The sequence below is a fragment of the Guillardia theta genome (assembly GCF_000315625.1).
Source record: "Guillardia theta CCMP2712 unplaced genomic scaffold GUITHscaffold_4, whole genome shotgun sequence".
Lineage (NCBI taxonomy): Eukaryota > Cryptophyceae > Pyrenomonadales > Geminigeraceae > Guillardia > Guillardia theta.
The window spans coordinates 415,415-442,461 of NW_005434670.1; the positions used below are offsets into that span (position 1 = coordinate 415,415).

General features: G+C 53.4%; 9 protein-coding genes across 9 annotated transcripts; 4 read left to right on the forward strand and 5 right to left on the reverse strand.

Annotated features, from left to right (window-relative positions):
- Positions 1–2,967: 2,967 nt before the first annotated feature.
- Positions 2,968–4,749, forward strand: GUITHDRAFT_132443 (hypothetical protein; the record flags this gene model as incomplete). The annotated part of the gene is made up of 8 exons (XM_005840946.1): positions 2,968–3,042; positions 3,087–3,188; positions 3,232–3,338; positions 3,400–3,454; positions 3,502–4,098; positions 4,149–4,424; positions 4,493–4,582; positions 4,624–4,749. The coding sequence occupies 8 exons, from the start codon at positions 2,968–2,970 to the stop codon at positions 4,747–4,749; spliced, it is 1,428 nt and encodes a 475-aa protein (XP_005841003.1).
- A 78-nt stretch (positions 4,750–4,827) lies between these two features.
- GUITHDRAFT_63788 (hypothetical protein) lies at positions 4,828–5,454 on the reverse strand (the record flags this gene model as incomplete). Its single annotated transcript, XM_005840947.1, has 4 exons — positions 4,828–4,986; positions 5,030–5,120; positions 5,223–5,313; positions 5,418–5,454. Coding segments are annotated over 4 exons (378 nt in total), but the record flags the coding sequence as incomplete, so codon positions are not given.
- Positions 5,455–6,293: 839 nt separating this feature from the next.
- GUITHDRAFT_132444 (hypothetical protein) lies at positions 6,294–7,502 on the reverse strand (the record flags this gene model as incomplete). The annotated part of the gene is made up of 2 exons (XM_005840948.1): positions 6,294–6,584; positions 6,636–7,502. The coding sequence occupies 2 exons, from the start codon at positions 7,500–7,502 to the stop codon at positions 6,294–6,296; spliced, it is 1,158 nt and encodes a 385-aa protein (XP_005841005.1).
- A 677-nt stretch (positions 7,503–8,179) lies between these two features.
- On the reverse strand, positions 8,180–9,993 carry GUITHDRAFT_150126 (hypothetical protein). Its single transcript, XM_005840949.1, has 9 exons — positions 9,866–9,993; positions 9,618–9,758; positions 9,456–9,557; positions 9,023–9,396; positions 8,819–8,976; positions 8,652–8,745; positions 8,505–8,567; positions 8,421–8,450; positions 8,180–8,371 (listed from the first exon to the last, which is right to left on the reverse strand). The coding sequence occupies exons 1-9, from the start codon at positions 9,984–9,986 to the stop codon at positions 8,258–8,260; spliced, it is 1,197 nt and encodes a 398-aa protein (XP_005841006.1). The 5' UTR covers positions 9,987–9,993; the 3' UTR covers positions 8,180–8,257.
- A 2,948-nt stretch (positions 9,994–12,941) lies between these two features.
- On the reverse strand, positions 12,942–13,671 carry GUITHDRAFT_150127 (hypothetical protein). Its single transcript, XM_005840950.1, has 3 exons — positions 13,653–13,671; positions 13,092–13,273; positions 12,942–13,048 (listed from the first exon to the last, which is right to left on the reverse strand). Exons 1-3 carry the CDS (start codon positions 13,653–13,655, stop codon positions 13,045–13,047), a joined length of 189 nt encoding a protein of 62 aa, XP_005841007.1. The 5' UTR covers positions 13,656–13,671; the 3' UTR covers positions 12,942–13,044.
- Positions 13,672–14,231: 560 nt separating this feature from the next.
- On the forward strand, positions 14,232–15,043 carry GUITHDRAFT_132445 (hypothetical protein; the record flags this gene model as incomplete). The annotated part of the gene is made up of 5 exons (XM_005840951.1): positions 14,232–14,407; positions 14,536–14,686; positions 14,728–14,816; positions 14,861–14,906; positions 14,951–15,043. The coding sequence occupies 5 exons, from the start codon at positions 14,232–14,234 to the stop codon at positions 15,041–15,043; spliced, it is 555 nt and encodes a 184-aa protein (XP_005841008.1).
- A 6,864-nt stretch (positions 15,044–21,907) lies between these two features.
- On the forward strand, positions 21,908–22,832 carry GUITHDRAFT_100280 (hypothetical protein; the record flags this gene model as incomplete). The annotated part of the gene is made up of 4 exons (XM_005840952.1): positions 21,908–22,104; positions 22,146–22,228; positions 22,274–22,415; positions 22,469–22,832. 4 exons carry the CDS (start codon positions 21,908–21,910, stop codon positions 22,830–22,832), a joined length of 786 nt encoding a protein of 261 aa, XP_005841009.1.
- A 25-nt stretch (positions 22,833–22,857) lies between these two features.
- Positions 22,858–24,900, reverse strand: GUITHDRAFT_100281 (hypothetical protein; the record flags this gene model as incomplete). The annotated part of the gene is made up of 5 exons (XM_005840953.1): positions 22,858–23,613; positions 23,661–23,744; positions 23,834–24,023; positions 24,355–24,401; positions 24,448–24,900. 5 exons carry the CDS (start codon positions 24,898–24,900, stop codon positions 22,858–22,860), a joined length of 1,530 nt encoding a protein of 509 aa, XP_005841010.1.
- A 630-nt stretch (positions 24,901–25,530) lies between these two features.
- GUITHDRAFT_132447 (hypothetical protein) lies at positions 25,531–27,012 on the forward strand (the record flags this gene model as incomplete). Its single annotated transcript, XM_005840954.1, has 10 exons — positions 25,531–25,552; positions 25,597–25,695; positions 25,736–25,754; positions 25,865–26,029; positions 26,249–26,327; positions 26,377–26,409; positions 26,437–26,484; positions 26,515–26,547; positions 26,672–26,749; positions 26,986–27,012. The coding sequence occupies 10 exons, from the start codon at positions 25,531–25,533 to the stop codon at positions 27,010–27,012; spliced, it is 603 nt and encodes a 200-aa protein (XP_005841011.1).
- Between the last annotated feature and the right edge of the window lie 35 nt (positions 27,013–27,047).

Below are 27,047 nucleotides of genomic sequence, written 5' to 3' on the forward strand. Positions count from 1 at the left end.
GATTTTATTCCTCCTGCATGCTCCTGCTGCTTGTTGCTTGATTGCTTGACCCTTAGGCTGCTTGTCGGTACGGTCTGCGCGGCTTCGCGCTTGGGCTGGCGCTGCCGCGCTGACGGTTGCCAGCAGTGCTGGTTCTTTTCGGGCTTGTGTTTTGTGTGTGATTGTGCAGCTTCTCGCTGTGGACTGTGTGCCTGCCGGTTCAGCTTGTTCCTGCTTTGTTTTGCTTGAGGCACTTTTTACCTTCTGCCAGTAAATCCTATAGCCTTAGACGCGATACCCGGAGGCAGCTGACTGACCACTGTCAGTCGAGACGTCCGCTGAAAAGAACCAGCACTGCTGGCACCCAGACGCGGCACCGCCAGCCCAAGCGCGAAGCCGCGTGGATATCGCCCTTCATCTTGCGGCCATGAGGATGGGAGGGGTTTACAGATTTACTGGTAGAAGGTAAAAAGTGCCTCAAGCAAAACAAAGCAGGAACCGGTCGATGGATTTACTGGCAGAAGGTAAACTGGTCGATGGATTTACTGGCAGAAGGTAAACTGAAAGTGCCTCAAGCAAAACAAAGCAGGAACAAGCTAAACCTCCTGGCACACAGCGCACAGCGAGAAGCTGCACGCCGACAAGGAGCCGGCGTTGCCCGGGGGTCCGCCGGGGGCAGCGGACGGAGGGAGGCTGGACACATGAACACGGTACCGCTCGAGGTAGTCCTCCTCGCTAGCAGGCTCCGAGTCAGCGGTAGCCGAGTCAGCGGTAGCAGCCCGTGACGGCGGCGACGCCGCAGCAATGCCCAAGGACCGGCGTGACCCGACCGATGCCGGGGAGGAAGCAGGCGAGCTCGGACCAGCAGCAAGCACCCCAGTGGTGTCGAGCTCTCCGGAGGCACCCGGCGACGTCACAGAGAGGGACGGAGACGCTCAGCCAGCTCCGCGCCGATCGTCGGGGCCACTCGAAGTGTTTCCCCCATCGGAGTCGGAGACCTCCGGCGAAGACTCCCCCTCAGGCGACTCGACAAAGTCCGAGGAGGAGCTGTCCTCTGGCTCGAGAAGTGCTTGCGCCCGCAAGGGCGTCATGCGCCTCGCACCAGACAAGAGCGCCTCCAGCGTCAGCTGCATAGTGAGGCGCTGATAGGTGGCGGCGCGTTTGCGAGCCAAGACCTCAGCAGCAGGTCCGTCATCTGAGGCACGAAGTGCCGACCAAACCGTCCGCATCCTCAAGAGGCATCGAGCGCTGAGCAATGATCGGATGTCCGCCAGATACCAGATGAAGCGGAGGGTGTCAGGATGCAGGGTACCGTCCGTCGAGATGGCAAGAGGGATGAACGCTCGAGGAGGAGTAGTCATAGCATATGCAGCGCGATGTTTGCGAATCTTCTCAGACGCTGCAACATGGAGGGCGTCGAGGTTGACCTCCCCCCACTTGGTCAGGTCGGCCGCTGAGAGCTACCAATGTACTAAGGGTGGACCAACGTCACGTCCGCCATCAAGCCCTCGTACTGCTCGGACCCTCGATCGCGGATGCCAGGGATGTGGATATCGCCCTTCATCTTGCGGCCATGAGGATGGGAGGGTACCTGGAACAAGCTAAACCTCCATTGTATCTCCAGGCACACAGCGCACAGCGAGAAGCTGCACAATCACACACAAAACACAAGCCCGAAAAGAACCAGCACTGCTGGCAACCAGACGCGGAGTAATGGATAAAACAGGAGGAATAAAATCCCTTAGACGCGATACCCGGAGGCAGCCGACTGACCACTCAGTCAGTCATGGACGTCGGATGCCTCCGGAGAGCTCGACACCACTGGGGTGCTTGCTGCTGGTCCGAGCTCACCTGCCTTCGATGCCACCGCCGCACAGCCCCGGTCCCTGGGCATTGATGTGGCGTCCGAGTCGCCGCCGTCACGGGTGGTCCGAGGCACGCCGCCGGGACGGTTGCCGGCGCTGCCGAGGAGTATCATTGTGACGTCGGATGCCTCCGGAGAGCTCGACGCCACTCACACCTGGTCCGAGCTCGCCTGCTTGCCTCCCGATCGGACGGGGTCCTTGCGCGTCGACTGACAGCGGTCCGACGGTCAGTCGGCTGCCGGCCGCTCCGAGCCGGGCCCGGTATCGCCGGCCCCGGACCCGGGGCCCGCCGGGCCCGGAGCGAAGTTGGGAGCCTCGGAGTCAAAAAAGGAGCTAGCGCCGGGAAGTAGAGGTGAGGAGGTGAGCGGTTGAGGGGAGCAGTAGAGAGGAGGTTGGTGGAGAGTAGAAGAGCGAAGGACAGGTTAGAAGCGAAAAGGAGAAGATTGTAGGGCCAAATTGAATGGAGAGGATCGAAAGGAGTAGTGGATGCGTTCTCTGAATCGGAAGAAGAGTGTGGAGTTGTTTGATGTAGTTTTTGAGATGATCTGTGGGAGGAGGAACAGGCAGGACGGATGGAAGGAATTGCGGGTATGGGAGGGAGGGAGATGTGGAGAATACAAGAGCCGGAGAAGCGAAGACCCCGGGCTTCTTCCTGCTTCTCATTTACCTATGTTGAGGTCTCGCATGCTCTGCCGAACTCTTCGAGGATGAGCGAGGTGCCATGGCAGTGAAGGTGCGACAATGCGCAGCCTCTCCTCTTCCATTCCTCGTTCATCCTCCTCCTTGTTTGCGTTCACTCCAAAGCGCACCTGCCGCTCTGTGACGTCTATCAACCCAACCATCTCATCTGCAAATCTCAGGCCTCACCAGCGGTACTTGCTGCCCTTGATCCGTCGAGGTGAGAGAGAGGGAGAGGAAGAGAGAGGGAGAGGAAGAGAGATGGAGAGAGGGATAGAAGGAGACGTGTCTGATGTTGAGATTTGCAGGCTAGAAGGAGCAAGTCCGGGTAAATCTCCTTCATTTTTCATTGATGGAGAGAAAATCCGTACTGATTGTAATTCACCATGTTGAGAATGCTGAAAGATCATTCATGTGTGTGTGCGTACGTGGAGAATAACACGAAATGAAGATTGATCCCTCTTCAGAGGCCCATGCTGTTACTTGTCGTCTGCTGGATGGGACGTCGGTCGATATCTTGGTGAAGAGCTTGGTCGCTGAAATTTTGACTGAGCATGCGGGCAGAAGTACGAAGCGGAGCTTGTACGATCGGTAGCATGCCTCAAACAAGCGATGGTGGTTGGGGACGCCAGGCCTTACTTAGCGGCTCTCTTAAGCCTGAAGACAGTGAGATGAACAAGGAGCGGGAGGGTGTTGACAGAGTGATGAGGTGCCCGGGACGAAAGAGCTGCATGCAGATGCGAAAGAGGCGGCAAGAAGGGGAGGAAGCGACGCGAAGACAGTGAAAGACGCGTGTCTGTGCGACAACTTTCAAAGGTCAATGGCCATTCGTGATACTCCGGCCTGATGGTCTGGCGGCTTCTTAAGTGTGTGGCAGGCACATGTCAGAGCAGATCGCGCTCTTCAACGCTGGCGTCTCGTGCTGGATCCAAGTAGACTTGACTTGTCCCTCCCCTCCTGCTGTCTGATGCTCACACAGCGCTTCGTCATCGTTCCCTTCAAACTGCCCAAGACAAACAGGCTGAGAGACCCGCGGGTCAGGCAGGAGCTGACGGACAAGTACCGGATCACCATCTCCAACCTTTACCGTCAAGACACTCACACGCTAACGCCTCCTGCCCTCGAGCTTGAGAAAAGTCGCATGTCACCAGCCCTCGCATCCTCCTCCTTGTCTTGCATCGAACCCGATTGTCTTCTCGCGCACTCGATCATGTTGAGAGACGTTGAACTCTCGCCATCTTCATCGGTAGACGTGCAAGATGAGGAGATTGACGAGCTGCATGTTCATCTTGATCTCAATCTGGTGGGCGAGTCAGAACGGGCGAGGAGGAAGGTGAAGGAGGAAGGTCCTTGTGAAGGTCTTAGATCAGCTGATCTGTCCCCTGCTCGTCTCCATGAGTGCAGCGACGATCCTCAAAACTTCGACCTGGAGGACCAGGACGCTCAGGTCTGTGCGTTCGACACAGCCGAGCCTGAGGGGATGCAAGCGGCAGCAGCGACGGAGAAGAGAATTACTAGGAAGGCGAAGGGAAGCAACAAGAAATCCAAGCCTGCACTCAACAGCCTCGCCTTGCAGGTGGTTGGAGGATGAGACGGAGGTAGGCACTCAAGCTCAGGCGCTTGCAGGCCGAGAGGATGGGAATGCTTGCGGCAGAGTCGATGGAGGATTGTGCAGAGAGGCTGCCAAGTTGGGCGACAGGCAAACGAAGAGAAAAGAAGAAGAAAGAAAAGAGAAGCGAATTCGTCTCGCTGCGGCAGAGACCTGAAGATCCTCAACCTGAGCGACCTGGAGTCGCTGTCAGAGACCCGCGCTCCGACCGCCAAGGAGAGGAGGGGGGCGAAACAGAAGCAGAAAGTTGGACGGGGACTGGCAGACCATCCTTCCTCGACCGTTACATCCAGGTATCGTCGACTGGTTTAGATGATGCCATACCCTCGCTCCCCTCCTCCTAACTCACTGAATCCTTCAGCCGAGTACGAAAGCGAGGATGCTCTTTGTCATCGGTACCCTCATCCCCATCTTCCTCATCCTCAACATCTTGTTGCACTTTCGATGTCAGGTAGAAATGTTGCTCCTCATGCCGGGCTGATGCCGCGCCAGCATCCTTACATGAGGAAGTGGGTCAAGTACAGCTGCGTCGCTCTGCTCCTCTGGCTTCTCATCGCCATCTTATGGGTCATCATCGCTGTGATGGAGGCCAAGGCATCAGCAACTTTGGGAGGCTGACAGACGTATGTGCGGGACATTCGCTATGTGATGATACGAAAAGAGAAGCCGGCGATGGCGGTAGATAAGCTAAGTCGCTCATGAGAGAGGAGTGAAATCGTTGACAATCTTCACCTCCAGAACCTGATCAGTCAAGCTGCTCAGCGCTATGCTCCACCACATGTGCCTTACCAACGGCCGAGGGATAGAGACAATCCTGCCCTTCACGTTGATCCTGACTGCCTCCTCCGACCGATCCTGCGATCTCTTAAAATGAGAGCATGAGGGCTGTGCACCAGACGTGTAGGTTGCCCTCAAAGACGAGCTTGTTCTTGAAAGGCTCCTTGGTCGTCACCGTCACTGGGAAGCCCTTGAAGGCAGCAAACTCCCGGCTTGCAATGTGACATGTCAGAATGCAGAACAAGGAAGAGGCGATATGGGCAAGAGACGGGAAAGTGAAGACGCAAGAGAAGGAGAGGCAGGAGAAGTCTCACTCTCTTGTGAGCACATCCTTTGCTCCCGGTGTGGAGACCACGAGGTTGTAAGGCCTGTCGAGCATGAAAGGAGCCGCATCAAGCCGGAAACCTGCAGACTCATCACCTATCTCTCTCAACCTGAGTACCTGCCTTCAACAGAGCTTCCCCCTGCTCTCATGGCCGCCCTTTCCCTTTTGCCCTCCCTGTCCTTACCGAGTGACTTGCTCAACCTCTCGCATTCTTCGATTCCCACAGAGAATTGGTCGGCATCGACATGCTCCACCTGCCGTATCCATCAGCCGTTGGCGAGATCTCAGCGATCTCCACCTTGAACACAAGCTTTCCTCTTGTCCATCGCGCATCAACAACCTAGCAGCGGTGAGGGGATACCCGGCAACGAGGCAGCAGGAGACCCGCAGAGACATGTCGGCAGCCTCCTGCTCCGCCATCTCCCTTGCCTGCTTAGAGTGACCAGAGCGAAAAGCATGGTAGCATGAAATACCTGCTGCACCCAAGACAAGCCTTGACCTTCATCCGGGCCATCTTCGTCCTCATCCTGTCACAAAGAAAGTCAGCAGGTCGTCAACCCGAATTAGCTCTTCCAACATCTTCCCAGCCTGTCATGGGACTCTCATCTTGATCCTCCACGTCTTCTTCCTCGTCAACTTCCTCCATGAGCTCCTCGATTGCAGCTCTTGTTGAGGGACCTATGCAACATCAAGGTGATTGTACAATACTGACAAGATCACCAGAGTCGGCTGCCGAGCCTGCTTCTTCGATCTCCGCTAGTTTTAAAGCTTCAGCGATGTCGTCCATGGCCTGTAGGGGGGAGGTAAGAGGCATGGAGGTGGCTGTTCCTCTCTCCCTCACATCCGATGGCGCCTGAAACTTCATGCCTGAGGCCTCCATCGCCTTGAGAATCTGCTGCTTGAAATCTCTCTCCTCGCTTGTTGAGGAATACTCGAGCCGCGTCAGCTGATCGATGCTCTGTTGGATTCCCTCCGCGTCATTCGACCTGACGCTCTCATCCAAACTATTCAAAGTCCAATCTGTCGACAAACTCAGTGCAGAACATCATCAGGGCAAATCTCAAGGACCAATCGCAAGCTTCTTGTCTTGGACTTTGTCGAACATATCAACACCGTCCCACTCAGTTGACTCATGAGCCGTTTGGATTGCTACGGCAAATTCAAATGCCTCTTGTTGCGATACCTCGCGTCCTGTGAGTTCTCTAAGAGCTCTCAAAGTCTTTTCAAGATTCTTGTTGGAATCTTTTATCGCCGCTACTTCGACAAATCTCAAAGAAAGCAGGCAGTCAGCCAGCAGGTCTTCATCGCCGCTCTCTATGGCTTCATCAAGAAGTCGTTCAATGGCAGCAGCCTGTGTAAAAGTTGAGAGGATAGAGCAACTGATTCAGAGACAGTTGGAGACCTTTAGCCGTTTGTCTTGAATCTCCCTCAGAGACCTCCACACATCTTCGTCCTCATCATCCCCTAATTCGGACTCTACTCCCTCAACTTGAGCAATTACGTCTGAGATTTCTTGTGCAGCCTGAGCCGATTGCAAGTTTTCAATTCCTGTCTTTGAAAGAAGATCCTTGATGAGGGAGGGGTCGACTGCCTGGCCTGACACCGCGCTTCCAGCTTCGTCACCCATCAACTTTTCTAGAGTTCTCAAGGCCTTCTCCAGCAGCTTGCTGTCATTGCTGCTGACTGCGTCGTCGATAATCTTTCCAAGTGCCTGAACCCTGACATTCTTGTTTCCGACTCCCTCTAAGATCTCGAATATATCGACGTCATGCCCTTCTTCAATCGCCGCTCGCTCCAAAGCCAACGCAACTGCATCGGCCACTTCATCGACCGAGCCTTTGGAGGCCTCCGCCTCTTGTTCACTCAAGGGCTTCAGAGCTCTCAACTTGGAAATGGCAATTTGAACACTCTCGGCATCGTTGGTGACGATGGATTCGTCAAGGTATTGCTCCAGCGCTTGAATTTCAATCTCTTTTTCTGCCGCTTCAACCCCTGCAATGGTATCTGCCAAGTCCTCCGCAGCCTCCGCAGGAGTCTCAGTCTGCTTGCCCAGTACGCTGTTAATCAAGTCTGTCTCCTTGGCTTTGTCAACGCTGGACTTATCGAAGGGTTTCTTTCCTGCCAGCGGTCCTTGAATCTTCTCTAGCTTCGCGAGAGCTCGGCTGATGGCACCAATATCATTCGACGCCACAGCCTCCTCTAGCTGCTGCTCTGCTTTCTCAAGCTCTTGCTGATTGATATAAAATGCTTTGTCCCCTGCTCCAGACATGCTCAGTGCCGTCTTTTTTGGAATGACACGTGGGTGTAGCATCGGAGAAAAGCTTGGCGATGTACCAAGACTGTGCTTGCAGCATGGTTCCCTTAGCTTTAACGACTGCCTCAAGCCCCTCAAGCGTGCTGTAAAATGACTGACAAAAGCCAAACTCGTAGAGAGTTGGAGAATGAGAGCGAAAACGACGAGAGAAGACTTGAAAAGAACTACCATCGCCTACAGACAACATCGTAGGTCAGAGCTAAATCGATCACCCTAAGTGGCTTGAATTCATATCTCTATGTTTGATTTGATTTACATGATATCATCAGCCCCATATTGCTCAAGCTCTCGTTTGATGAAAATTCCATGCTTACCATTACTATCAAGTCATTCTCTATGTACCTGCCAGAACCTGGCTTCTCCTTTCTCCAACTCCACTCCCTCGCTCCCTTTCTGCTAACAACATCTCTTCCGAGCTCATGCCATCGCTTCTATCATACTTCAGCTACTTCGCATGCTCCCCTCCCGCCCCTCCCCCCCTCCCCCTTCGTCATCCTCCGCCTTCGCCGACTGAAATGCGGCATCGCGAATCCTCTTGCCTAGGGACGCAAGGAGACTCGATAAAAGAGATATCAGGGTGGGTAGTCAAATATGCCCAACGGGGGTGGGTAGTCAAAGTGCGCAACGGGGGTATGCAGTCACATCATTCATTCAGCCAATAGGGAGACAAGGGGTGGGTGTCTAGTCAGAGGGTAGGGGTCCGATGGCTGTTAGTCGAAGGGAGAGATCCTCGCATGAGGGAAGTCGGCGACGGTAGCAGTAAGAAAGCGAGAAAGACGAGAGAGCATGGAGGAAGAAGATCGAGGGGAGATGACCACAGAGGCCTGTCAACACAACATCACCGCCTTCATCCCATGGTTACACTCACTTTGCCTGTTCAGAGACCTCGTGGACGAGCTCACCCTGGCGACCGATATGAAACAGTTAGTTAGGACCAATTGCACATGAATTTGGAACCGAAGGCGTCTGATCCTTTAAGCAGCCAGGAGTTAAGTAGGATTTGAACGATGAGGTCCAGCCCTGCATGGTTGGCGATTCAGATCAACCTCAGAGAGAACAGGAAGATCATGAGTTACACAAGAGATCAAATTATAGAACAAATACCAGCCAGATCATCCGTTGCAAGTTTGAGGAGGTGGATGCTATCTCACTATGATACCACATTGCTAATTTTCCGTTAAGAGGAAGAAGGTTGGCGCTGAAAAACAAATGAGAAAAAACAATTGAGAAGCACCACGAAATTCTCTGCTGGTGAAGGAACATGTTTGTACCTAGTATAGATCGAAAAAGCAAGCGATGTGCCATCGACGGCCTTGAAGACCAAGACAAAAGAACATAATGCCAGCAAAGTGCAAATGAGTGTCAAAGTTGAAATGGAGGCTCCCTCGTCCTTGATGCCATTGCAACGAGCCTCGTTGGAATGAAGTTCCTACGCAAGTGAATCAACAAAATTAACGAGATTTTGGTTCAAATACCTCCTTTTGTCCGACTGAAAGCTCTTCGGCAAAAAGTTTCCTATTCACATGCAAAGGGGCCAATCGATGTCTTGAATCTTCTGCGATGAAAAATTGTTGGAGTTCTGGTGTCTGTTTCACCAGAATCTCTTGTATACTTCCCACCTGATCCTGTGCTACTTCTGTGTTCTTAGGTCCACTGAGACCACCAGACCAATCCTGACACGGTAAGCACGATGCAGTTGGAGACTTTCTTGATCTCTGATACGCACTTCTCAAGTCATGAGTTCTTCTGTCAACCACTGCAGGAATGTTCTTGTCTTCTGAAATTCCAATACAGTCTTGAAACCAGTCCGCCGGCAAAGATTCATCTAGGACGTGGAGAACATCCATATCTGATGAGTTGCGTCTTTAAACCAACAACATGAAACTTCTGGGGAGGCAACAGACTCACCCTCATGACTCGCTTCAGAGGGACTGAGGTGAGAAATGGTTGGGGTTGGACATGAAGCCACCTCGTCTTCGCCTCCTCGTTTGGTTGTTCTACCCCGTCCTACTGTTGAGCAGCAGGTTGAATTTGATCAGATTGTAAAAGTAATCGAAATTATTTAATTACCTAGACCCAGCTGACTTTTGACGGCGAGGAAAACTTCCTTGCTGTTGAATCGAGGGGAAACGTTGGTCGCTACCTTGCTGCAGTTCTTGGCAAGATGATACGCCGCTAATTTCAGTTTTGGAACCTTGCTGTTTAAAACACCTGCAACAAATCATTAAGTCGAACTAATAAAGAAGAAATTTGTTGACATGAGCAAAAAGCTTCAAAACACTCAGACAATTGATCATACAAGTATCAATATGTCTCACCAGGGGATGAGATCTGATGACGAGGAAGTGGAGAGTTCAACAGAGGAGATGGATCTGCTTTTGATGGCAGCAAGCGAGCAGCTTCCCCCTCGTCCTCCATGGAGTCATCGTATCCCTCCATTCCGCCTTCTGACCACGTAACCGCCTAGCCGTTCTTCATATTGCTGTAACTGACAGATTGATATGTAACGGGCGACGAAAAATTGTGACGGCAGTTACAACCATGTAACGATATTGGAGTCATGAAACCACAGTAACGGTCTATCTTACGGGTATCTCGCCCGATCTCTGCCATTCAGATAAAAACAACATTTTAAGAATTGAAGCCGTCCCCCATCAACCCCATACCCCTAGAAGAGGACTTGCGGTAAGTAGGGGGGGTCAGGTGGACTTCTAGCCTCAAGGGATTCGGGTAGGTGAGGTAGGGTGGTTGGAGGCTACGGGTTATCACTCCATTCTGAGCTTGACCGATGGTCGAGTCTGGTGCTGTAGAGAGGCCGCTGGTAACTGACTGCCTCGCCTAACTGGGGTACTGACCATGGTAGGCGAAACAAGGGGTATGGAAAGCGGCAGAAGGCCATGGCCCGGAGTAGGGTAGGGTCTGAACGATTGAAAAGTGGAGCATGCCATACTTTACGAGATGGTATCTGGGAAGAACAAAACGGAAACATGTCCTTTGAAGAAGAGGCTAAAGAATCTCGATGAATCTCGGAGGGCCGGAAGCAAAAAAAGAGTAGTTAGCGCAACGAACGAATCAACCATTGTGATTCTGTAAGATCTCGCAATTTGAGATCGCACGAGATTGTAGGAGATCATGATTATGAGATCGGGGCTAATCTCGACGTAGGAGATACGGATTCCTAGCACATAACTTGTTAGGAAACCCTAACATAATTTTCTCGGGGTCCTAGGGAGTGGATCTCCTAGGGCCTCATCCCTGCCTTCACCAGCGCTACTTGGCGGACTGGACATGGGAGGCCACAGGTCAGTACCCCTCCCTGCATATGTAAGATTTTTTCCCTCAATCTGGTGGGTCCTATAAATACTCGCCATTCCTCCATTCTCAGATGGATTTATCACCCCCACCCCACCTACCTCATCCATACCTACTACCCCGCTCTATTCACTACCCCTACCCCATCCACCTGCTCTTTTGCCCCCCCTTTCCGCGTCTTGAGCTGCTTCCCTCCCGTCCTTTTCTGCTCACCTTGTTTCACCGCATCTATCAGAATCTCAACTCAACCCCTTCGTGTACTCCAATCCTCTCTCCTTACCATTCCTTATCACCATTCCTTTCGCCCTTCTGGCGTAATCTTCAAGGGACTCCCCCATACGGATTTGGCGACAGATTTCTCTTCTGCATATCTGTCGTGCTTGAAACAATGTCAATTTGAAGTATGCGACATTGGCTTGAGTCGATTACACTGCATTCTGTTTTATTCTGACACCATCTCAATTCAATTCAATTTTTTTTTAATACCTTTCAGAATCCCTTAGCACTTGATTCATGTCTTCATACACTATCTCTGTGCGTCCAGACAAGGAGGCAGGATATTCAGGCGTGGTTGCGCAACCGCTGAGATCAGTCTTGCCTCTTCCCTTGCCATTCGTGTCAAGTTTTGCGTGCTTGGATAATTCACTTTTGCATTCTTTCAATCAAACGCTCTATGGAAGACCTCATACCGAGAGTAATCAAAATTATGTGCTGCCTAGTGGGAGTCGCTGTATCACATCTCTTGATTTGCCTTCCAATGGCATCAAGGTTATCAAGCCGCACTCCGAAATTGGTTTCAACGCTTTGCCACAGTCGTATCGCATTCATTTCGCCGGAAGCTCTGATTTCCATGAAGCAACTCAGAACTTAAAGATGATCAAGGATTCAAATCTCTTGTCAAATCAGAAGCATATCAAACAGGATGTAACGTGCATGAGGGGGAAGAGTCTTGAATCCCAAGACGAAGGGAGGGAGGCTGAGGATAGTAGCGATGCCTCCTCCAACAGTGACAAAAAACGCAAGTCGTGGAAGATAATGCTCAGTGCAGAACAAGCTGTTGAAATCTACAAACAGTTGCCTGCAGACACTTTGCATGTTACCAGCAAGTCTGTAACCGTGGGAAAGCAGTTCGGTGTTAGTGCGAAGACAATCAGAGATATTTGGAAACGAGAGACTTGGGTCAAGGCAACACGGGAATTCTGGTCCGAAGAAGATGAAATTCGTTACAGAGAAAAAGAAAAGCAAGAGCAAGACACAGAGAAATGTCCTCCAGGAAGCGTTGCCTCACTTCTTGCAGATGACATGAAACGTACTCCGTCCCCCAACTCAATCTCATCTTCAAGAACACGCGGAAGACCGAAGGGTGTCAAAGACTCAAGACCAAGAAAGAGAAGATTCGTCGCAGACTCCTCAGATTGTGGTTCCGATAAGCCAAGGGGCCTTCCTACACAATGCCAGAAATTTCCGCATAGCTTCTCGAATATTGCGTCTCAGTATCTTCCAATCAAAAACTTTAATCAACCATACTTACAACTAACCAAATGTAGGTCCTAAAAATTGATTACACTGAAAAAACAATTTTCGTTGGATAAACAAAGAGTTGTTCAAATACGTTTTCGGTCCTGTGGCAGCCAATTGTCCTGAATATGAAATGCTTTTATAATTTCATATCAGTATTCACCTTTGTTCTATGGTACGATTGACACTTTGCTGACACAAAAACTTGCAGGCAATCAGTATTTTTCAGGAGAGCAGCAAACTAATGAGAGTCCCGCTCCCTTTCTCTACTTTCCTCCGATCCAAACCCCAAGCGCTCATGGTTGCCCTCGCTCATTCACTTCTTTTTCACATTCTTCTTCCTTTGTCTTTCAATCAGGATAGGATACAGAGATAATCAGATGGAGGGAAACAGCACAGATACAGGAGGTCATCAGTCCTGGCACTTGCTAGGACTTTCTTTGTGACACATCAAGCCAATGCCGGTGTCGAAAGTAAATCCGTGAGAAAGCACAAGCGTCTATCAAAGGACTGTGGAGAACGCGAATATGAAAGATGCCAGAGCAGTCTTTCAAACCTCTTAATGAGAAGGAGTGCCAAATCTTTATGAAAATAGTACTATACTCTGCACAAAAGTAATCTCGACCACCGACCACGTAACAATGAATTGCACGATATCCAGAAGAGTTTACCTTCATAGCATGAGAGAGCAAATACCAAACTTCACGATCTTACCGGTTGCGGGAGTAAAAGTAGTCCCACTGGTCACGAGCACGACGCCAGTCATCGTAGGCGGCCCAGTTGTTAGCCTGATAGTAAGTGTCCTCTGCCTTCTTGTAATAGAAGCGAGCTGTCTTCTGATAATCACCCGCCTGGGTATACAGGGCTGCTGCCTTCTTTCCGTAAAGTGCCTGGAACTGTGCACATTTCTTGTCAGCTAATTTGAAAGCGAAATCAAAGCTTTTGCGTTGGATACGCTACAAACCAAACGAGGTGACAAGAATAGACTACCAACACCAAAACTTATTGATACAAACACTAAAACAACATTTCGATCAGATAACATCAATCGAGTCATGACGAATCCAAACGCCGGACAGATGAACGTCTGTTTTAGTTACAACCTAAATGTTGCAAATGACGACATGCAAATAAAAAAAGTGAAAACAATCCAGATGCAGTATGACTCGAGGGTAAAATCCTCTGTACGTGATAACATCAATCTCTGATGGCACAGACACCATCGACTGCTTTTTCGCTTTCCTCTTCATCAACTGCATTTGCATGCCAGCTTACCATCGCTCTTGGCTTCCGCGTTCTATTTTGGGTGAAACCTCATCTAGGCACGGGTCCTAGGACCTCAAGGCTCTCTCATAATAATTCCAGTATGACCGGGCTAGGACCACCCTAGCCTACTTCCTACTGGCCGTCGGCCGGGCCGGCACCGGAAGGGCCGGGCCCTAGAGGCTGGTGGCCCTTTGACTATCGGACCCTCGCCCGTGAAGTCAGTGAGCCCCCCTCGTGTCCCTCGCTCACCGTAGCGGCAGTTTCTTGTCCGCCCCCTTCCCTTACCGCCCATAGGCTGACTTACTGCCCTGTACCCGCTCGGACCCACTTCTCTGAGCTCTAGACCTCTCTCCTCTCCTCTCCTCTCCTCTCACTCGGCAACCCTCCTCTCCTTTCTCTTCTCTCTGAGTCTCTATCTCTCTCTCTTTCTTCCCTGCCTCTGTAAGGTGTCCGTTGTCAGTCTGACATCTCGTCGCCTACAAGAGCATGCGGCTGCTCTTCATCAGCAGCAACGTGGGAGGCCTCTACCCCTCCGAGCTTCTTCCTTCTTGCTTTAGTCTGCCGACCTCGCCTCGCAGTAAGAGGAACATGGAGACGTGGGTTGACGCCATCGTGGGATGCTTGAAGCACGAGCTGCCCGACATGATCTACCTTAACATGCAGGAGATGGGAGGAAAGCACAAGGAAAACGTCGCCGTGCTCTCCCGCCCCGACAACATGCTATCACAAATTCTGGATCTGCTTTGCAGCAGGTTGACAGCAAGGTACTTGTCCGAGAGGAAGCGCTTGTGGGCATCGCGGCTTGTGTTCTGTACTGGAAGGCCTTGCTCCGACGAGTCACGGTTGCTTCTCTTGAGAAAGATGAGGCAACAGCTGAATGTCGTTCGTGCAGGAGAGAGGAGGTTGAGATGAGGCAGAGCAGTGACGTGAAGGAGCAGGAGCTTGAGAGCTTCACAGGGCTCGCTTGCATCTTCTTTGCCGATGAGGATCTGCTCGATGCCGGGGTGATCAGGTCGATCAACTTGAAGACCGGGGAGGAGGAGGTTGGGGTCTCCTGCTCTTTCGCTTCCTGATTCAACTGCAGGATCCCCGGCATGCACTTGAAGCTCACGACCCCCAGCTCTGCATGTTCACGTTTCTGCCTCCTGCTTGCCAGCACGAGAAGACGCACGAGTGAGAGCCTCTCCTGCTCCTCCCTCACTCAGCGTGTGCGACAGGAGCAGTCGGAAAGGGTTTCTGCTGAGTCGCTGGAGGCTCGGGGAGGTGATGAAGAGGGCTGGCCCGTCGCAACTAATGGCTGCCGAAAGCTCTCGCTGCTAGATGTGGCCAACGTTCACCTCCTGCACGACAGCAACAACCTTGAAAGTGCTGCCTCGTCTCCGTCGCGAGCTGCGAGGTGAACGTGAGAAAGATAGGACAGAGCGAAGCGAGGAGGACATGTCTGGAAGCGAAGTCAGTGTGAGATGGGAGGAGGGGGAAGAAGAGGACAGGAGCACAGACGAGCGCAGCAGGATGTCAGCTGCGCAGGACTTGGGATTCATGCTGACATGAGTTGTCACAGGGAGAGAAACGCGATGCTCCATCACATAGTCAAGTCAGCAAACGTGTCAGACAGCTCGTCCTTCATTGCCTGGTGCGAGGAGGAGAGGAGGAGAGGAGGAGGGGTGTAGCAGGAGTAGGAGTAGGAGCGGGAGGAGATCAGGAGAGGCAGGGTGAAAAGCAATATCCTGAGTCATCCTTAGTGGCGACTTCAACTTTCGTCTTGATCTTCATGCTCTCTGTCAAGATTTCCCACAGAGAGTCAAGGTACGTCAAAACTGCCACCCTCACGCCCCACCTCTCCCTGTTCCTACCAGAGTCTACCTCCCTCCCTGGTCGCCCTTCAACGCCCTGGCAGGTGATGAGCAAGGATAGGGTCTGGCATGATTTTCATTCTGACGAGATATCAAACGACTTGCGCGCCTACGACAGGTTCTTCTCCTCTCCTCTCCTCTCCTCTCCTCTCCTCACTTTTACTCCCTTTCCTCCTTCGCCTGCCCCTACTTTGCCTCTGGTCGCTTCTGATTGTTGCTGCTCTGAATCTCATCAGGGAGCTGAAGGCGTTCAACTCTTTTTTCCCCTCCCCCCTCCTCTTCGAGTTCGCCTTCCCTCCAGACCAGGCCTCTCATTGGCCTCCATCCTACATGCTCGACTCCTCTGGTTCACTTTCACAAGAGCCGAGCAGGCATGATCGTGGAGGAGGAGCAGGAGGGGGAGGACGAAGAAGAGGACGAGGAAGGAGGAGGAGTAGGAGGAGGAGGAGGAGGAGGAGGAGGAGGGAGATCTTAAGTGGGCTCGCAGGCTCAGCTATCATGACAAACGATTTCCTGCCTGGTGTGATCGCATCCTTGCAACCGAAAAATTGTGGAAGCAGCTGGGGATCAGGTTGCCCCCCTCCCCCGCCTCCTTCACCTTCCCGCCTGTTGGCTGCGCGTTATGTGCCCCTCCTCTGACTTTCAGTAGGGACGTTGGCGCGCACTCCTGGGCCTCCTCTATCTCCTACACCCTGGTGACCTCCAGCCACTCGTCTCCTCTTCCTCATCTCTCGCAGGCGACTCGGTCGGGCTCGGACCATGGCATCGTGTCGCTCTCAGCGGATTTAACTGTAGAACTCTAGTGGAAGACAAGCAAAGAAGGTGGGGGTGGAGGAGAGGAAGGAGGAGGGGAGGGATGTAGAAGGAAGGGGAGAGCTGAGAGGCTTGAGGGACCTTTGAGATATTTACAGTGAAACGAAAACTTACAAAACGGTCATGAGAACAAGAAGTTGGCAGCCGAGCTGAACAAACCGCTCTTTGCTTTGCTCTGCTCAACGTCAGCTGGACTCTCGCTCGAGTGAACTTCACCTGAGCATTTGCTATGCGTTCGCGGTCAGACGAGGAGAAGGCGAGCAGGTCGGCAAGGACAGGGATCAGCGCTTCGTGCTCCTGCGGTCCCACCTGAAAGAAGTCAGCAGGAGATGCAAGAGGAAGAGAGAGCCGTACTCCCAGCTGCGGGGAAGAGAGGATGAAGCGGACGATGACTTCTTTGAGGTACTCCTGGGGCACAGACTGCCGCTTGAGCTCCTGCATGACCAATACAGTGAGTGAGAGACTAAGAGGAGGAGGAGGAGGAGATGCCTGCGAGAGCAGCGCGACCTCTTGCTTCAGAATGTCAACCTGCAGCGTGTGGGTCACGCAAGGAGGAGGAGAGGAGGAGGAGGAGGGCGATCTGCATGGAAGAGAGGGGATTAGGGAGTGATGCACGTTGTACCTGCAGCTTGTACTTGCTCTCGATCTCCTCCATCTCTCGGAAAAGTTCCGCATTCTGCCTCTCCAACATGGATTCCTTTTGCTTGCTCGCAGCTGGAGAGCCATTCTCCCCCCCACCCCAACCACTCCCAGTCCTCGATAGCGCGGCTCTGAGTTTGCTCCGAAGCTCGGCGATCTGCTCGTCCTTATCTTGCAGCATTGCCCTACACCACAGTCAGCCCATCCCTCCGCCTCCTCCTCTCACCTCGCGCGTCGTCGGTAATCATCCAAGTTCGTCTCCTTCTCCTCCAACGAGTCCGTCGACGAGACGAGCTGCAAGTCGGAGGAGGAGGCTCCTTCCCGCCCTTCCACCGTTGCCTCATCCTCTGCCTTCTCCTTCTCCCTCGTCGCATCCGTCGGCTCGCTCGCAGTGCTGAGGGTGGCTGTGCGCATGAGGTCTTCCAATGCCTCGAGCTCGCTCATGCTACCCGACGATCGTTGCAGGGCCGTCGCCTCGATCATGAGCCTCTTCTCCAGCTCCTCCACTCGCTCCTTCAGCTGCTCGTTCACTTCCTTGGTCTTCTTGTGGTCCCCGACGGCTCGCGCACAGGCTGTCTTGAGCGTCTCGTGACTCTCCTTGAGCTTCTTGTACTTGTCCGACTTCTCCTCCATCCTCTGCTGCAGCGCCTCTAGCTCAGCCTGCAGTCCGCCATCCTGCTCCTTCTGCCTCATGTCTAGCTTCTCCAGCAGTGTCGCCACCTCAGCTCGAGAGGCTTCATTCTCACTCAAGCTCTTGTCCAGTTGCTGACGAACAGCCTCTAGCTCCTCGCCCACCAGCTTGACCTTCTCCTCCAGCTTCTCGTTGCTCTCACTTAGTTCCTTCACCTGTTCCTTCAGCTTCTGCTCCATCTCCTCCGACGCCCCCAGCTGCGATTTGAGATGGTCCGTCATCTTCTGGGCCTCCTGCCGCACCTTCGCCATCGACTTCTTGTTGTCCTCCAGCTCTTGCTCAGCTTCCTTCGTTTTCTCCAGCTGCTCTTTCAGCTGAACCCGCAGGGACGTGCAGTCATAGTCCCACTTCCCCCTCTCCTTGTCGAATGTCACCTGAAGCTTCCGGTACTCTGCCATCATCTCCTCAACCTCGCTCTGGCTCAAGCTCGCAGGAGGTGCGGCCACACCTCCCTCCTCTACCTCTGCCGCTTTCTCCTGACCATTTGCCATGCTCCCTTCGACTTCCTCCTTGTCCTCCACCTTCTCGTCCTCCAACTTCATGTCCTCCTTTGCCTGCTCTGCGTCAACATCCACGGCGCTCGCGTCTCCCTCTTTCTCCTTGGCTCTGCTCATCTCCTCCTTCAAGCGCGTGTTCTCCTCGCGCAGCACCTCGTTCTCGCCTTGCATCGCCTCCTGACTCTCCTTGTATCTCTGCACCGTCTTTTTGTACTCGGCCTTGTACCTCTCCATTCGGTTCTTCTCATCCGCCAGCTCCTCCATCAGCTGTTTGCATTCCTCCTGCAACTTCTGCATCCCCTCTCCATCTCCTGCTGTCGTTTCGTGCGAGTCTTGGACGGCAGTGAGCTCCTTCCGAGCCAGGTCTCGCTCCTGCTCCAGCACGGCCTTGAGAGAGTTCAGCTCTGCAACCTGGTTGATCAGATAGGCTCTCTCAGCCGACATCCTCTCTTCCTTCTCGATCATCTCAGCCTTTTCCTTTGCTTCTCTTTCTCTCTCCACCTCGACTGTCTTCTTGGCCTGCGAACGAACGCGATCGAGCTGAGTTTTCAGGTCCTTGTTCTCCTGCCAGAGGGCTTGCAGCTCAGACTTCATGTCCACCCTCATTGTCTCCGCGTCATTTCCCGTCTCACTCCCCTGCTCACTCATGTCATGCTGCTCCTCTATGACCGAAGCAGATGAAGTGCCTCGAGCAGATTCGTCCTGCTCCTGCTCCTCCTGCTCCCGCTGCTGCCCCTGCCCCTGCTCCTGCTCCTGCTCCCCTGGCTCGCCCGACGTGCCCGTATCGTTGGCCTGCTCCGTGCTCCCTGTCTTAGCCTCCTCAGCCTTCCTGGCTTTCTCCTTCCATCCCTCCAGATCTGCCGTCAGCGTCTGAATCTTCGACTCCGCTTCTCTCCCTTCAGCCTCGACCGCGAGCAGCTTCTCCGTCAGCTGCTCGATCTCCGTCTTCAGCTTCAGCTCCTTGTCCTCCATGCTCGCCTTGGTCTTCGCCTCCCTTTCCTTGGCCGTCTCAATCGTCTCCTTCGCCTTCGCCTTGATCGACTCCAGCTGCTCCTTGGCTCTCATCGCCTCCTGCATGCTTGAGGCCAGCTGTTCTTCCGCTACCCGCTTCTCTGCTTCTAGTTTCTCTACGGCTGATGCCTGCTCCTCCATGCTTGCCTGCAGCGTCTCGACCTGCCTCTCAAGCTCCTCGATCCTCGCCCGCATGGTCTCCGTCACAGCAGCATGCTCCATCTGCTGGCCCGAGCTCTGCTCTTGTAGGCTTCTCAGCTCCTGCTCTACTTCTCCCCTCTGACAGTCTGACTCTTTCAGGGCCTGCAAGAGCTTTTCCATCTCCGCTCTCAGGGTCTCCTCGCCAAAGTGACTTCCCGTCCTCCTTCCATTCTCTTTGTCCTGTTCCCCTTGCTCGCCCGACATTCCCGTATCGTTGGCCTGCTCCACACCCTCTAACTTTGCCTCCTCAACTCTCCTGGAATTCACCTTCACGCGCTCAAGATCTTCCAGCAACTCGGCAGCAGATGCTTGAGACTGATGTAGCAAGGCATCGATTATCGAGCAGACCTGTTCTATGTTCTCAAATATGCCCATCTCCTGGTTTGAAGAGTAAACATTTTGAAGACTGTCAGACTGGACTTCAGAAGAATTCGAAGTCTTGAAATCCTCCAGCTTCTCTACGGCTGATGCCTGCTCCTCCGTGCTTGCCTGCAGCGTCTCGACCTGCCTCTCAAGCTCCTCGATCCTCGCCCGCATGGTCTCCGTCACAGCAGCATGCTCCATCTGCTGGCCCGAGCTCTGCTCTTGTAGGCTTCTCAGCTCCTGCTCTACTTCTCCCCTCTGACAGTCTGACTCTTTCAGGGCCTGCAAGAGCTTTTCCATCTCCGCTCTCAGGGTCTCCTCGCCAAAGTGACTTCCCGTCCTCCTTTCATCCTCATGCTCCCGCTGCTGCCCCTGCCCCTGCTCCTGCTCCTGCTCCCCTGGCTCGCCCGACGTGCCCGTATCGTTGGCCTGCTCCGTGCTCCCTGTCTTAGCCTCCTCAGCCTTCCTGGCTTTCTCCTTCCATCCCTCCAGATCTGCCGTCAGCGTCTGAATCTTCGACTCCGCTTCTCTCCCTTCAGCCTCGACCGCGAGCAGCTTCTCCGTCAGCTGCTCGATCTCCGTCTTCAGCTTCAGCTCCTTGTCCTCCATGCTCGCCTTGGTCTTCGCCTCCCTTTCCTTGGCCGTCTCGATCGTCTCCTTCGCCTTCGCCTTGATCGACTCCAGCTGCTCCTTGGCTCTCATCGCCTCCTGCATGCTTGAGGCCAGCTGTTCTTCCGCTACCCGCTTCTCTGCTTCTAGTTTCTCTACGGCTGATGCCTGCTCCTCCGTGCTTGCCTGCAGCGTCTCGACCTGCCTCTCAAGCTCCTCGATCCTCGCCCGCATGGTCTCCGTCACAGCAGCATGCTCCATCTGCTGGCCCGAGCTCTGCTCTTGTAGGCTTCTCAGCTCCTGCTCCATGTCATCTCTTTCTTTCTGAATTTGAACCAGTGACGTTTGTGAATCTTGAAGCTCATTTTTCAATTTTTCTTGTTGATTTCCATGTGCAAGAATGATTTCTTGAATCTCCAAACGAAGTTGCTCACTGGTAGCAGCGAGGGTCTCACAGTGGGTGCAGGATGTTGGTTCTGAGCTTGTTTGACATGCAGCTGCTGCCATCTCCTCTTCAAGGTTTTGTATCTTTAGCTTCAGTTCTTGTACAAGGTCCTCCTGACTCGCCAGCGTCATCTGCAACTCCTTATTCCTTTCTGTCATCTGCTCTACAACCCGCTTGGCCTGCTTCTTCACTTTGGAGCTTTCTTCCTCGCAAGACTCAAGCGAGGCCTTGAGGCTTGCAACCTCCTCCCTCAAGGCATCTGTTTCTAAGTTTAAGCTTGCATGCCGTTTCAATCCCTCCATCTCATTGCGAAGCGATTCCAACTCGTCCTGGGCGATCCGGAGAGCATCAGTAGCATCTTGCTCCTTCTTGCGCAGCACCGCGACATACTTCTTGGCATCTTCTTGCACTTTAGCGAGTTGGATCTCTTTCGATTCAACGTCTGCCCGCAGATTCACTTCTATTTCCTGCAACCTCTTGATTTCATCATCCTGCCCACCGCTCAGCTCTTCTTTCAACCGATCGATCTCTTCTTGATGCTGAGCCTTCAGCCTCTCAAGAAACGACTTGGCTTGCTGCTTGATAGAATTTATCGTGTTGTCTCTATCTTCGAGCAGCTTGACAAGCTCTTCTGTGCTCCTTTGATTATAATCTTCTGCCATGTCGTGAAGCTCTTTCCAATTGCCTCTGGTCCACGACCCCTACACACGTTCTGTCGAATATGATCGTTTACCCGACAAGAACGTCACGTGAGAGGAGAATATGAGCACATAAGCTCGACATCGTCTGCCGTATACTTCCGATCACTCTCTCCGCTACCCAAACCACTCACTGGTCTTGTTCCCAGCCCCCAGTAAAAATATTTCCTTGAGTTCAGTCCTTGCTGGTGATCAGTGCCGACAGGATGATGTGATCTCCTCTTCTTGCTCTCCTCTCCTCTCTTCCTCTTCTTGCTCCTCTCACATCCCTCTCCTTCATCCCTCTCCCTCTCCTTCTCCTCGCCACCTCCTTCCCGCCATGAACACCGCAGAAGACGTGGAATGGCTCCACATCCCCCCTCATACCCCAAAAAAACCTCATCCCTGACCTCATCCCCTCTCAACCCGGTTGTCTGATCGCTGCCATCTGGCTGCCATGCTGTGATGGGGCGCATAGCTGTGGTGGGATGGCTGCTGGCGCTCGTGCTGGCATGTGTAGGGGGGGACGATGGAGGAGGAGCAGAGCCGATGCGTATGAATGTGTGGAAGGGAGACATGATGATGCTGGGCACGCCAGAGGCGCTAGATCGCAACCCTGGCGACGTGTTTCTCCATCCTTTCGGGCACGGAGCCTTCAACAGGTTAGCTGAGCTGCAGCAGGGCAGGGCTGAAGACGATTCAGGACATTTGTTCTCGACGATGCTCTGCTGCATGCCGAGAAAACGGTCGAGTCTTGTCTCCTTGGTCTGGCCTGCGAGCAATGGGGTCTGATGCGATGACATGTGCCTTCCGCTTACATGCGCTCTTCAGGGCAGGATTACTCTCCAGGAAGATATCTAGCAGCGCCCTCGGAGACTCGAATGAAAGTTTGGCGAGCAGCTGCATGGAGCCATGCTCTCAAGCAAGCGCGAGGGTGGAAGGAAGACAGGATCATCTTCGACTACCTGCTGGAGTGAGCTTCTCGCCGCTTGAGGAGGGGGGCAGTGACGCAGTGAGATCCTGCAGGTCGCCTGCATTTCTGCAAGAGATGCAGAGGAGAAGAGAGACTCAAAGCAACCTCTTGGCTCAGACTCTGCCTCCCGTACCTCCAGGCTTGTTCGCTGAGTCCGGCGAGTCACGCGAGGTCATCGAGGCAGCAGGGAACGAATCGCTGGCAGGGGAACGGAGGGAAAGGCTGTTGCAGTATGGCTTTGGCACAGATGTGCGATTCGTCAAGTTCTCCGAGGGCTTGTACATTAACGTGACTGGCTTTCACTGGTATGACTGCCGTGTTCCAAGAAACCGAAACAAGAAGCCGCTCCCTCAACCACCGCCGGAACTTGTGTTACGGTCCAGCAAAAAGGGACAAGAGTCAGGCGCAGAGAGGTGAAGGGGTTGATAGTATAGAAAGTGTTTCACTGTGGAAGCTTAGACTTGATCTTGCGAAGAAGAGCTTCATGCTTCGACTCTGAGGCTGAAGCATCGAACATGACAAGATCCGTGCAGCTCTCTTCTGTGTCGGACATCTCGTACTCACCACCTGCTTGACCTCCAGAGCTCAGCGATGGGTGAGGCGAACATGCTTGGCCTTCCATCCCATCGTCAGTAGTGGCAATCGACAAGGCATCCCAAGCACCTGTAGCGACTTCCCGCATCGCCGCCTTGCTGTTTCTGATCGCCGTCCAGCGATTGGCAGCGGAGAAAGCAGGGAGGCATCGACGCTTGTTGTCTCTGCAGTTTTCGTGGATCGCTTGCTCAATGGCATCGAAGACATCTTGTCTGCAACCTCCCGTTGTGTTTCTGCTGGAGCTGTTTGTCGTAGCTTGCTCCTCGCCATGACCTTGGACCTCCTGTAGCGGCAGCTTCTGCTCGTGCTCGTCTGTCCTTGCCCCCATCACAGGTCCAAGGTGGTTTGTGCCATGGCTGTCACGTTCCTCACTGATGCGCTTCCGCTCAGTGCCGTGAGCATCTTTCTCAGAGCTCAAGTGTGAATTTAGAACGTGAGGAATGTCGCTAGCAGTTGGCCGTGGATAGACCATTCCCTCCAGTTGGCTCAAGGGCATGATCGGAATTCTCCATCTTCGTGCATTCAGCGTCTGTTGAGTATCAGGACCACATTGGGAGAGATCGAGCTTCACCTTCTCGCTCTCGAAGTTTTCAGACGGCACAATCTGTCATTCCCTCCTCACTTTCGCACAAAGAGACCAAAAATCCTCACCAGAAAGTGGGTGGATTTCTTACTGAGCTGCAAGTCCAAGCTTGCTCTCAGAAGCTTCTGCACGAGCCAAGCAACGTACACTTTCTGAGACCCATGGAAGCCCGAGAGACACAATCTTCTACCCGACAACAACTGAAATGCTGGTGAGAGAGGCTGGAAAGACGCAGCAACACCTGAAGCTCTTCGGGTACTGGCGCATCGCGCTCCAACGAGTTTAACTCCGTCAAAGGAAACATCTTGTTGTGGGAGACGCTCTTGCGAAGCCAGAGCTCTGAGATGACTGCAGATCCCGAGGCGAAGCCTCTTCTCTTCTTGCAAGTCACGTATCCCTTCCTTGCCTCCGAGAGCGCAACAACCTGCGGGCTGAATGAGTCGCGACCAACGACCCTCATCGAATGCCTGGAAATCAGACGTCTGATCCTTCACTACCCTCCCTCCCTCTGAGCATATGAGAGCTGTGAGCTCATCCATCTGCTCGCAGGCGCTCATGCTGAACGTGTATCCTTTGAAGAGGCAGCCACTGCCTGCCTGCCTTGCTCCTTCTTGTTCGCTGCCAGTGCTTCTACCATGCCCAAACTTTTCATCGGAAGAGAGCTGGTGGTTCTCTTTGTTGTTATCTGAGGAACTTTCTTTGTGGAGGATCAAGAAATCGTGATAATCTTGTGCACATCCCTCCTCTACGCACTTTCCTAACCAGTCCTCATTCACAAGGGGTATCCCGAGTTCCCTCGTCTTAGCCACCTACATCCATTGGTCAGAACCCCTCCTCCGAGGTTGTCATCATCACCAGACGCTCTTGTCTCTCAGGAGCAACGACGAGGTTGCATGTCTTGTCGATCTGATCCACAGGTCGGGCACCTAGAAGCTTCGCAATGACAAGAAATTGAGGTCGAACAACGTAAACAGAAACTCCATCAAGGATTGTGAGGCGGAAATCCCAAGGATCAAGAAAGCGCTTGCTCTTCCAGGACTGATCCAACCATCTCTCTCCCACCACAAGCACCATCTGCTCTCCCCGTACTCGCCGACCTAGAGCAGCTCGTGCCTTGCGTGACCTTAGGGAATCAGCGACGAGTATCGAGACACCGCTGGTGAAATCTCCGATGACCCTGGCGCCAAGAGCCTTCGATCTCTCGGAGAGCTCTTCCTTCTTCCTCTTCGAGAAGCCACTCAGGCACACAACCCTCCCGTCCTCCTCCCCTCCTTCCTCCGTCCCTCCCGCCTGCTCTCCCATTGCCATTCAAACACCCACGCCTACCCCTCATCCCCACCTGTACCCCCATTCAGGACATCAGATCTGAGATCAGATCACCCCTACCCACCCCTCCCCACTTCAGGCTTGTCAAAAAAGGATTTCGCCGATGGCGTCGGCGGGGCCTGTGGCGATGCTGATACCTATCGGTGAGCTCTCTGCGCTCCTTCTCCTTCTCCTTCTCCTGCTCCTTCTCCTTCTCCTCCTTCTCCTTCTCCTCCTTCTCCTTCTCCTTCTCCTCCTTCTCCTGCTCCTCCTCCTCCCAGGCTCCTGCTCTTCCTGCTCCTGCTCCTGCTCCTGCTCCTGCTCCTGCTCCTGCTCCTGCTCCTGCTCCTGCTCCTGCTCCTTTCATCTTCCAGCCTGCCGCCTGTCCGGCTCAGTTGCCCTGGCGGCTTGCGGATTCCTGCCGATGGCAGGCTCCTGCAGTGCAGTGACACAGTTCTATTATGGCGTGCTCATCGTGCTTCCTTATCCTCGGGACACCTCGCATTCTCCTTCTCCATCTCGACATTCTCCTCCTTCCTAGCTGCTAACAAGCTCTCAGATGGGGCATCGAGTATTCCGGATGACGCCATTCTTGTGACTTCAGCAGAGATCTTTGCGTTGCTGGATTCGAGAATGTCGCACAAGGAGGACAAAGGTGCAACATCGATACACGAGGAGGTGGAATGATAGAGGCAGCAGGACAGGCGAACCCAGCAGAAGCAGTTCGTCGATGTCTGAACTACAGCGAGCAAGCGGGGGAAAAGGTTGGAGCCGTTGTTAGAGGATGTAACAGCCACGGTCAGTTCTGCTGCTGTCAATGTTGCTCGGGCTGTTGCAGCTGCGACATCGTCGGAGAAGTGAGATAATCCCTAAAGAAGAGCTTTCCTTTGCTGTCCTTTGCTTTCCTTTGATCTCCTTTCCTTTGCTCTCCTTTCCTCTGCTGTCCCTTGCTCTCCTTTCCTCGTAGCTGCTGGCGAATCGCTCACATCGTCGTCTTCCTGCAGTGCTCTACTGCATCTCGCCCTGGGCTTGTGCATTCAGTCTTGGGTCAGTCACAAGTTGTGAGGTTCAGCCCCCCAGCCAACAAGCTGATGAGCAGCACAGAGGTATGCGAGCTGTCGAGAAGAGGAAGGTGAGGGCTCAATGCAGGTGGTAACGAGGATAGGAAGCTCTCCAGCGAAGCACCCTCGAATCTCCTCATGGGAAGTGCTCAAGGAGAGGAGAAGCCAAGACAGCGCTGAAATGTCCTTGTACATGACTAACGAGGAGCGGAAGATGAGGCGAGAGATCGAGCTCTTGAAGATGTAGCATTCTCTCTCTTTTGCAGTCGCTCATGCTACAGACCTGTCAGTTCGCTTCAAGCTGCAGAGGAACGCGTGCGCGAATTAGAAGACGAGCGAGCCTCGAGGTATCAGGAACTTTCTCGTCAGGTGCAACGTCTCCTCCTCCTCCCCGCTGGTCTGTTTGAGCTTGCATCAGGCTGTACAGGTGGCGTCCGATCGCCTGGAGGAGGTACATCTGTTGTCTTTGAGCGCTCAGGCTGTGATCAATGAGCAGGTCGAGCGGATCAACGCGGAGGCGCATGAGGTGATGTCGAATCGGATAGCATTCCTACAGGGGGAGCTAGAGGAGGCAAGCAGTCAGCTCAATGTAAGCTTAGCGCTCCTCTTTTCTTCGCGTGGTCACTTCTGCGGCAGAAAGTACGAGCAGAGCGCGACAGCCTGCTGCAGGAAAGCTTGCTCCTCGATCTTGCTCCTCTCTTACTTCCCTGCAGAAGACACCTCGGCGCTCCGTGTCTCGATTGTCTCCCAGTCAGTCACCCGCCAGCTCTGTCGCCCTTCACAGCGTCAAGGTTGCTCCTCCACAGCTCACGCCGTCTCGGTCTGCGACACGTCAGAGCCGCGAAGGTCGACTGTCCCCAGCGAAGAGGTGGAGATGACACGGAGAAGCTTCTGCCCTCCTTCCTTCCATTCGCTACTTCCTTGCATCGCCCCCCCCCATCCTCCGTTGTTTAGACTCGTTTGCACTACCAACCATGGAGACTTGAAACCTCTCAAACTGCTCAAAACGGAGGCGAACTGTCTGCAGGCCTTGAAGGTCAAACGCGACATGTGAATGTCGTAATCCATTTCTTTTCACTTCACGTCCTA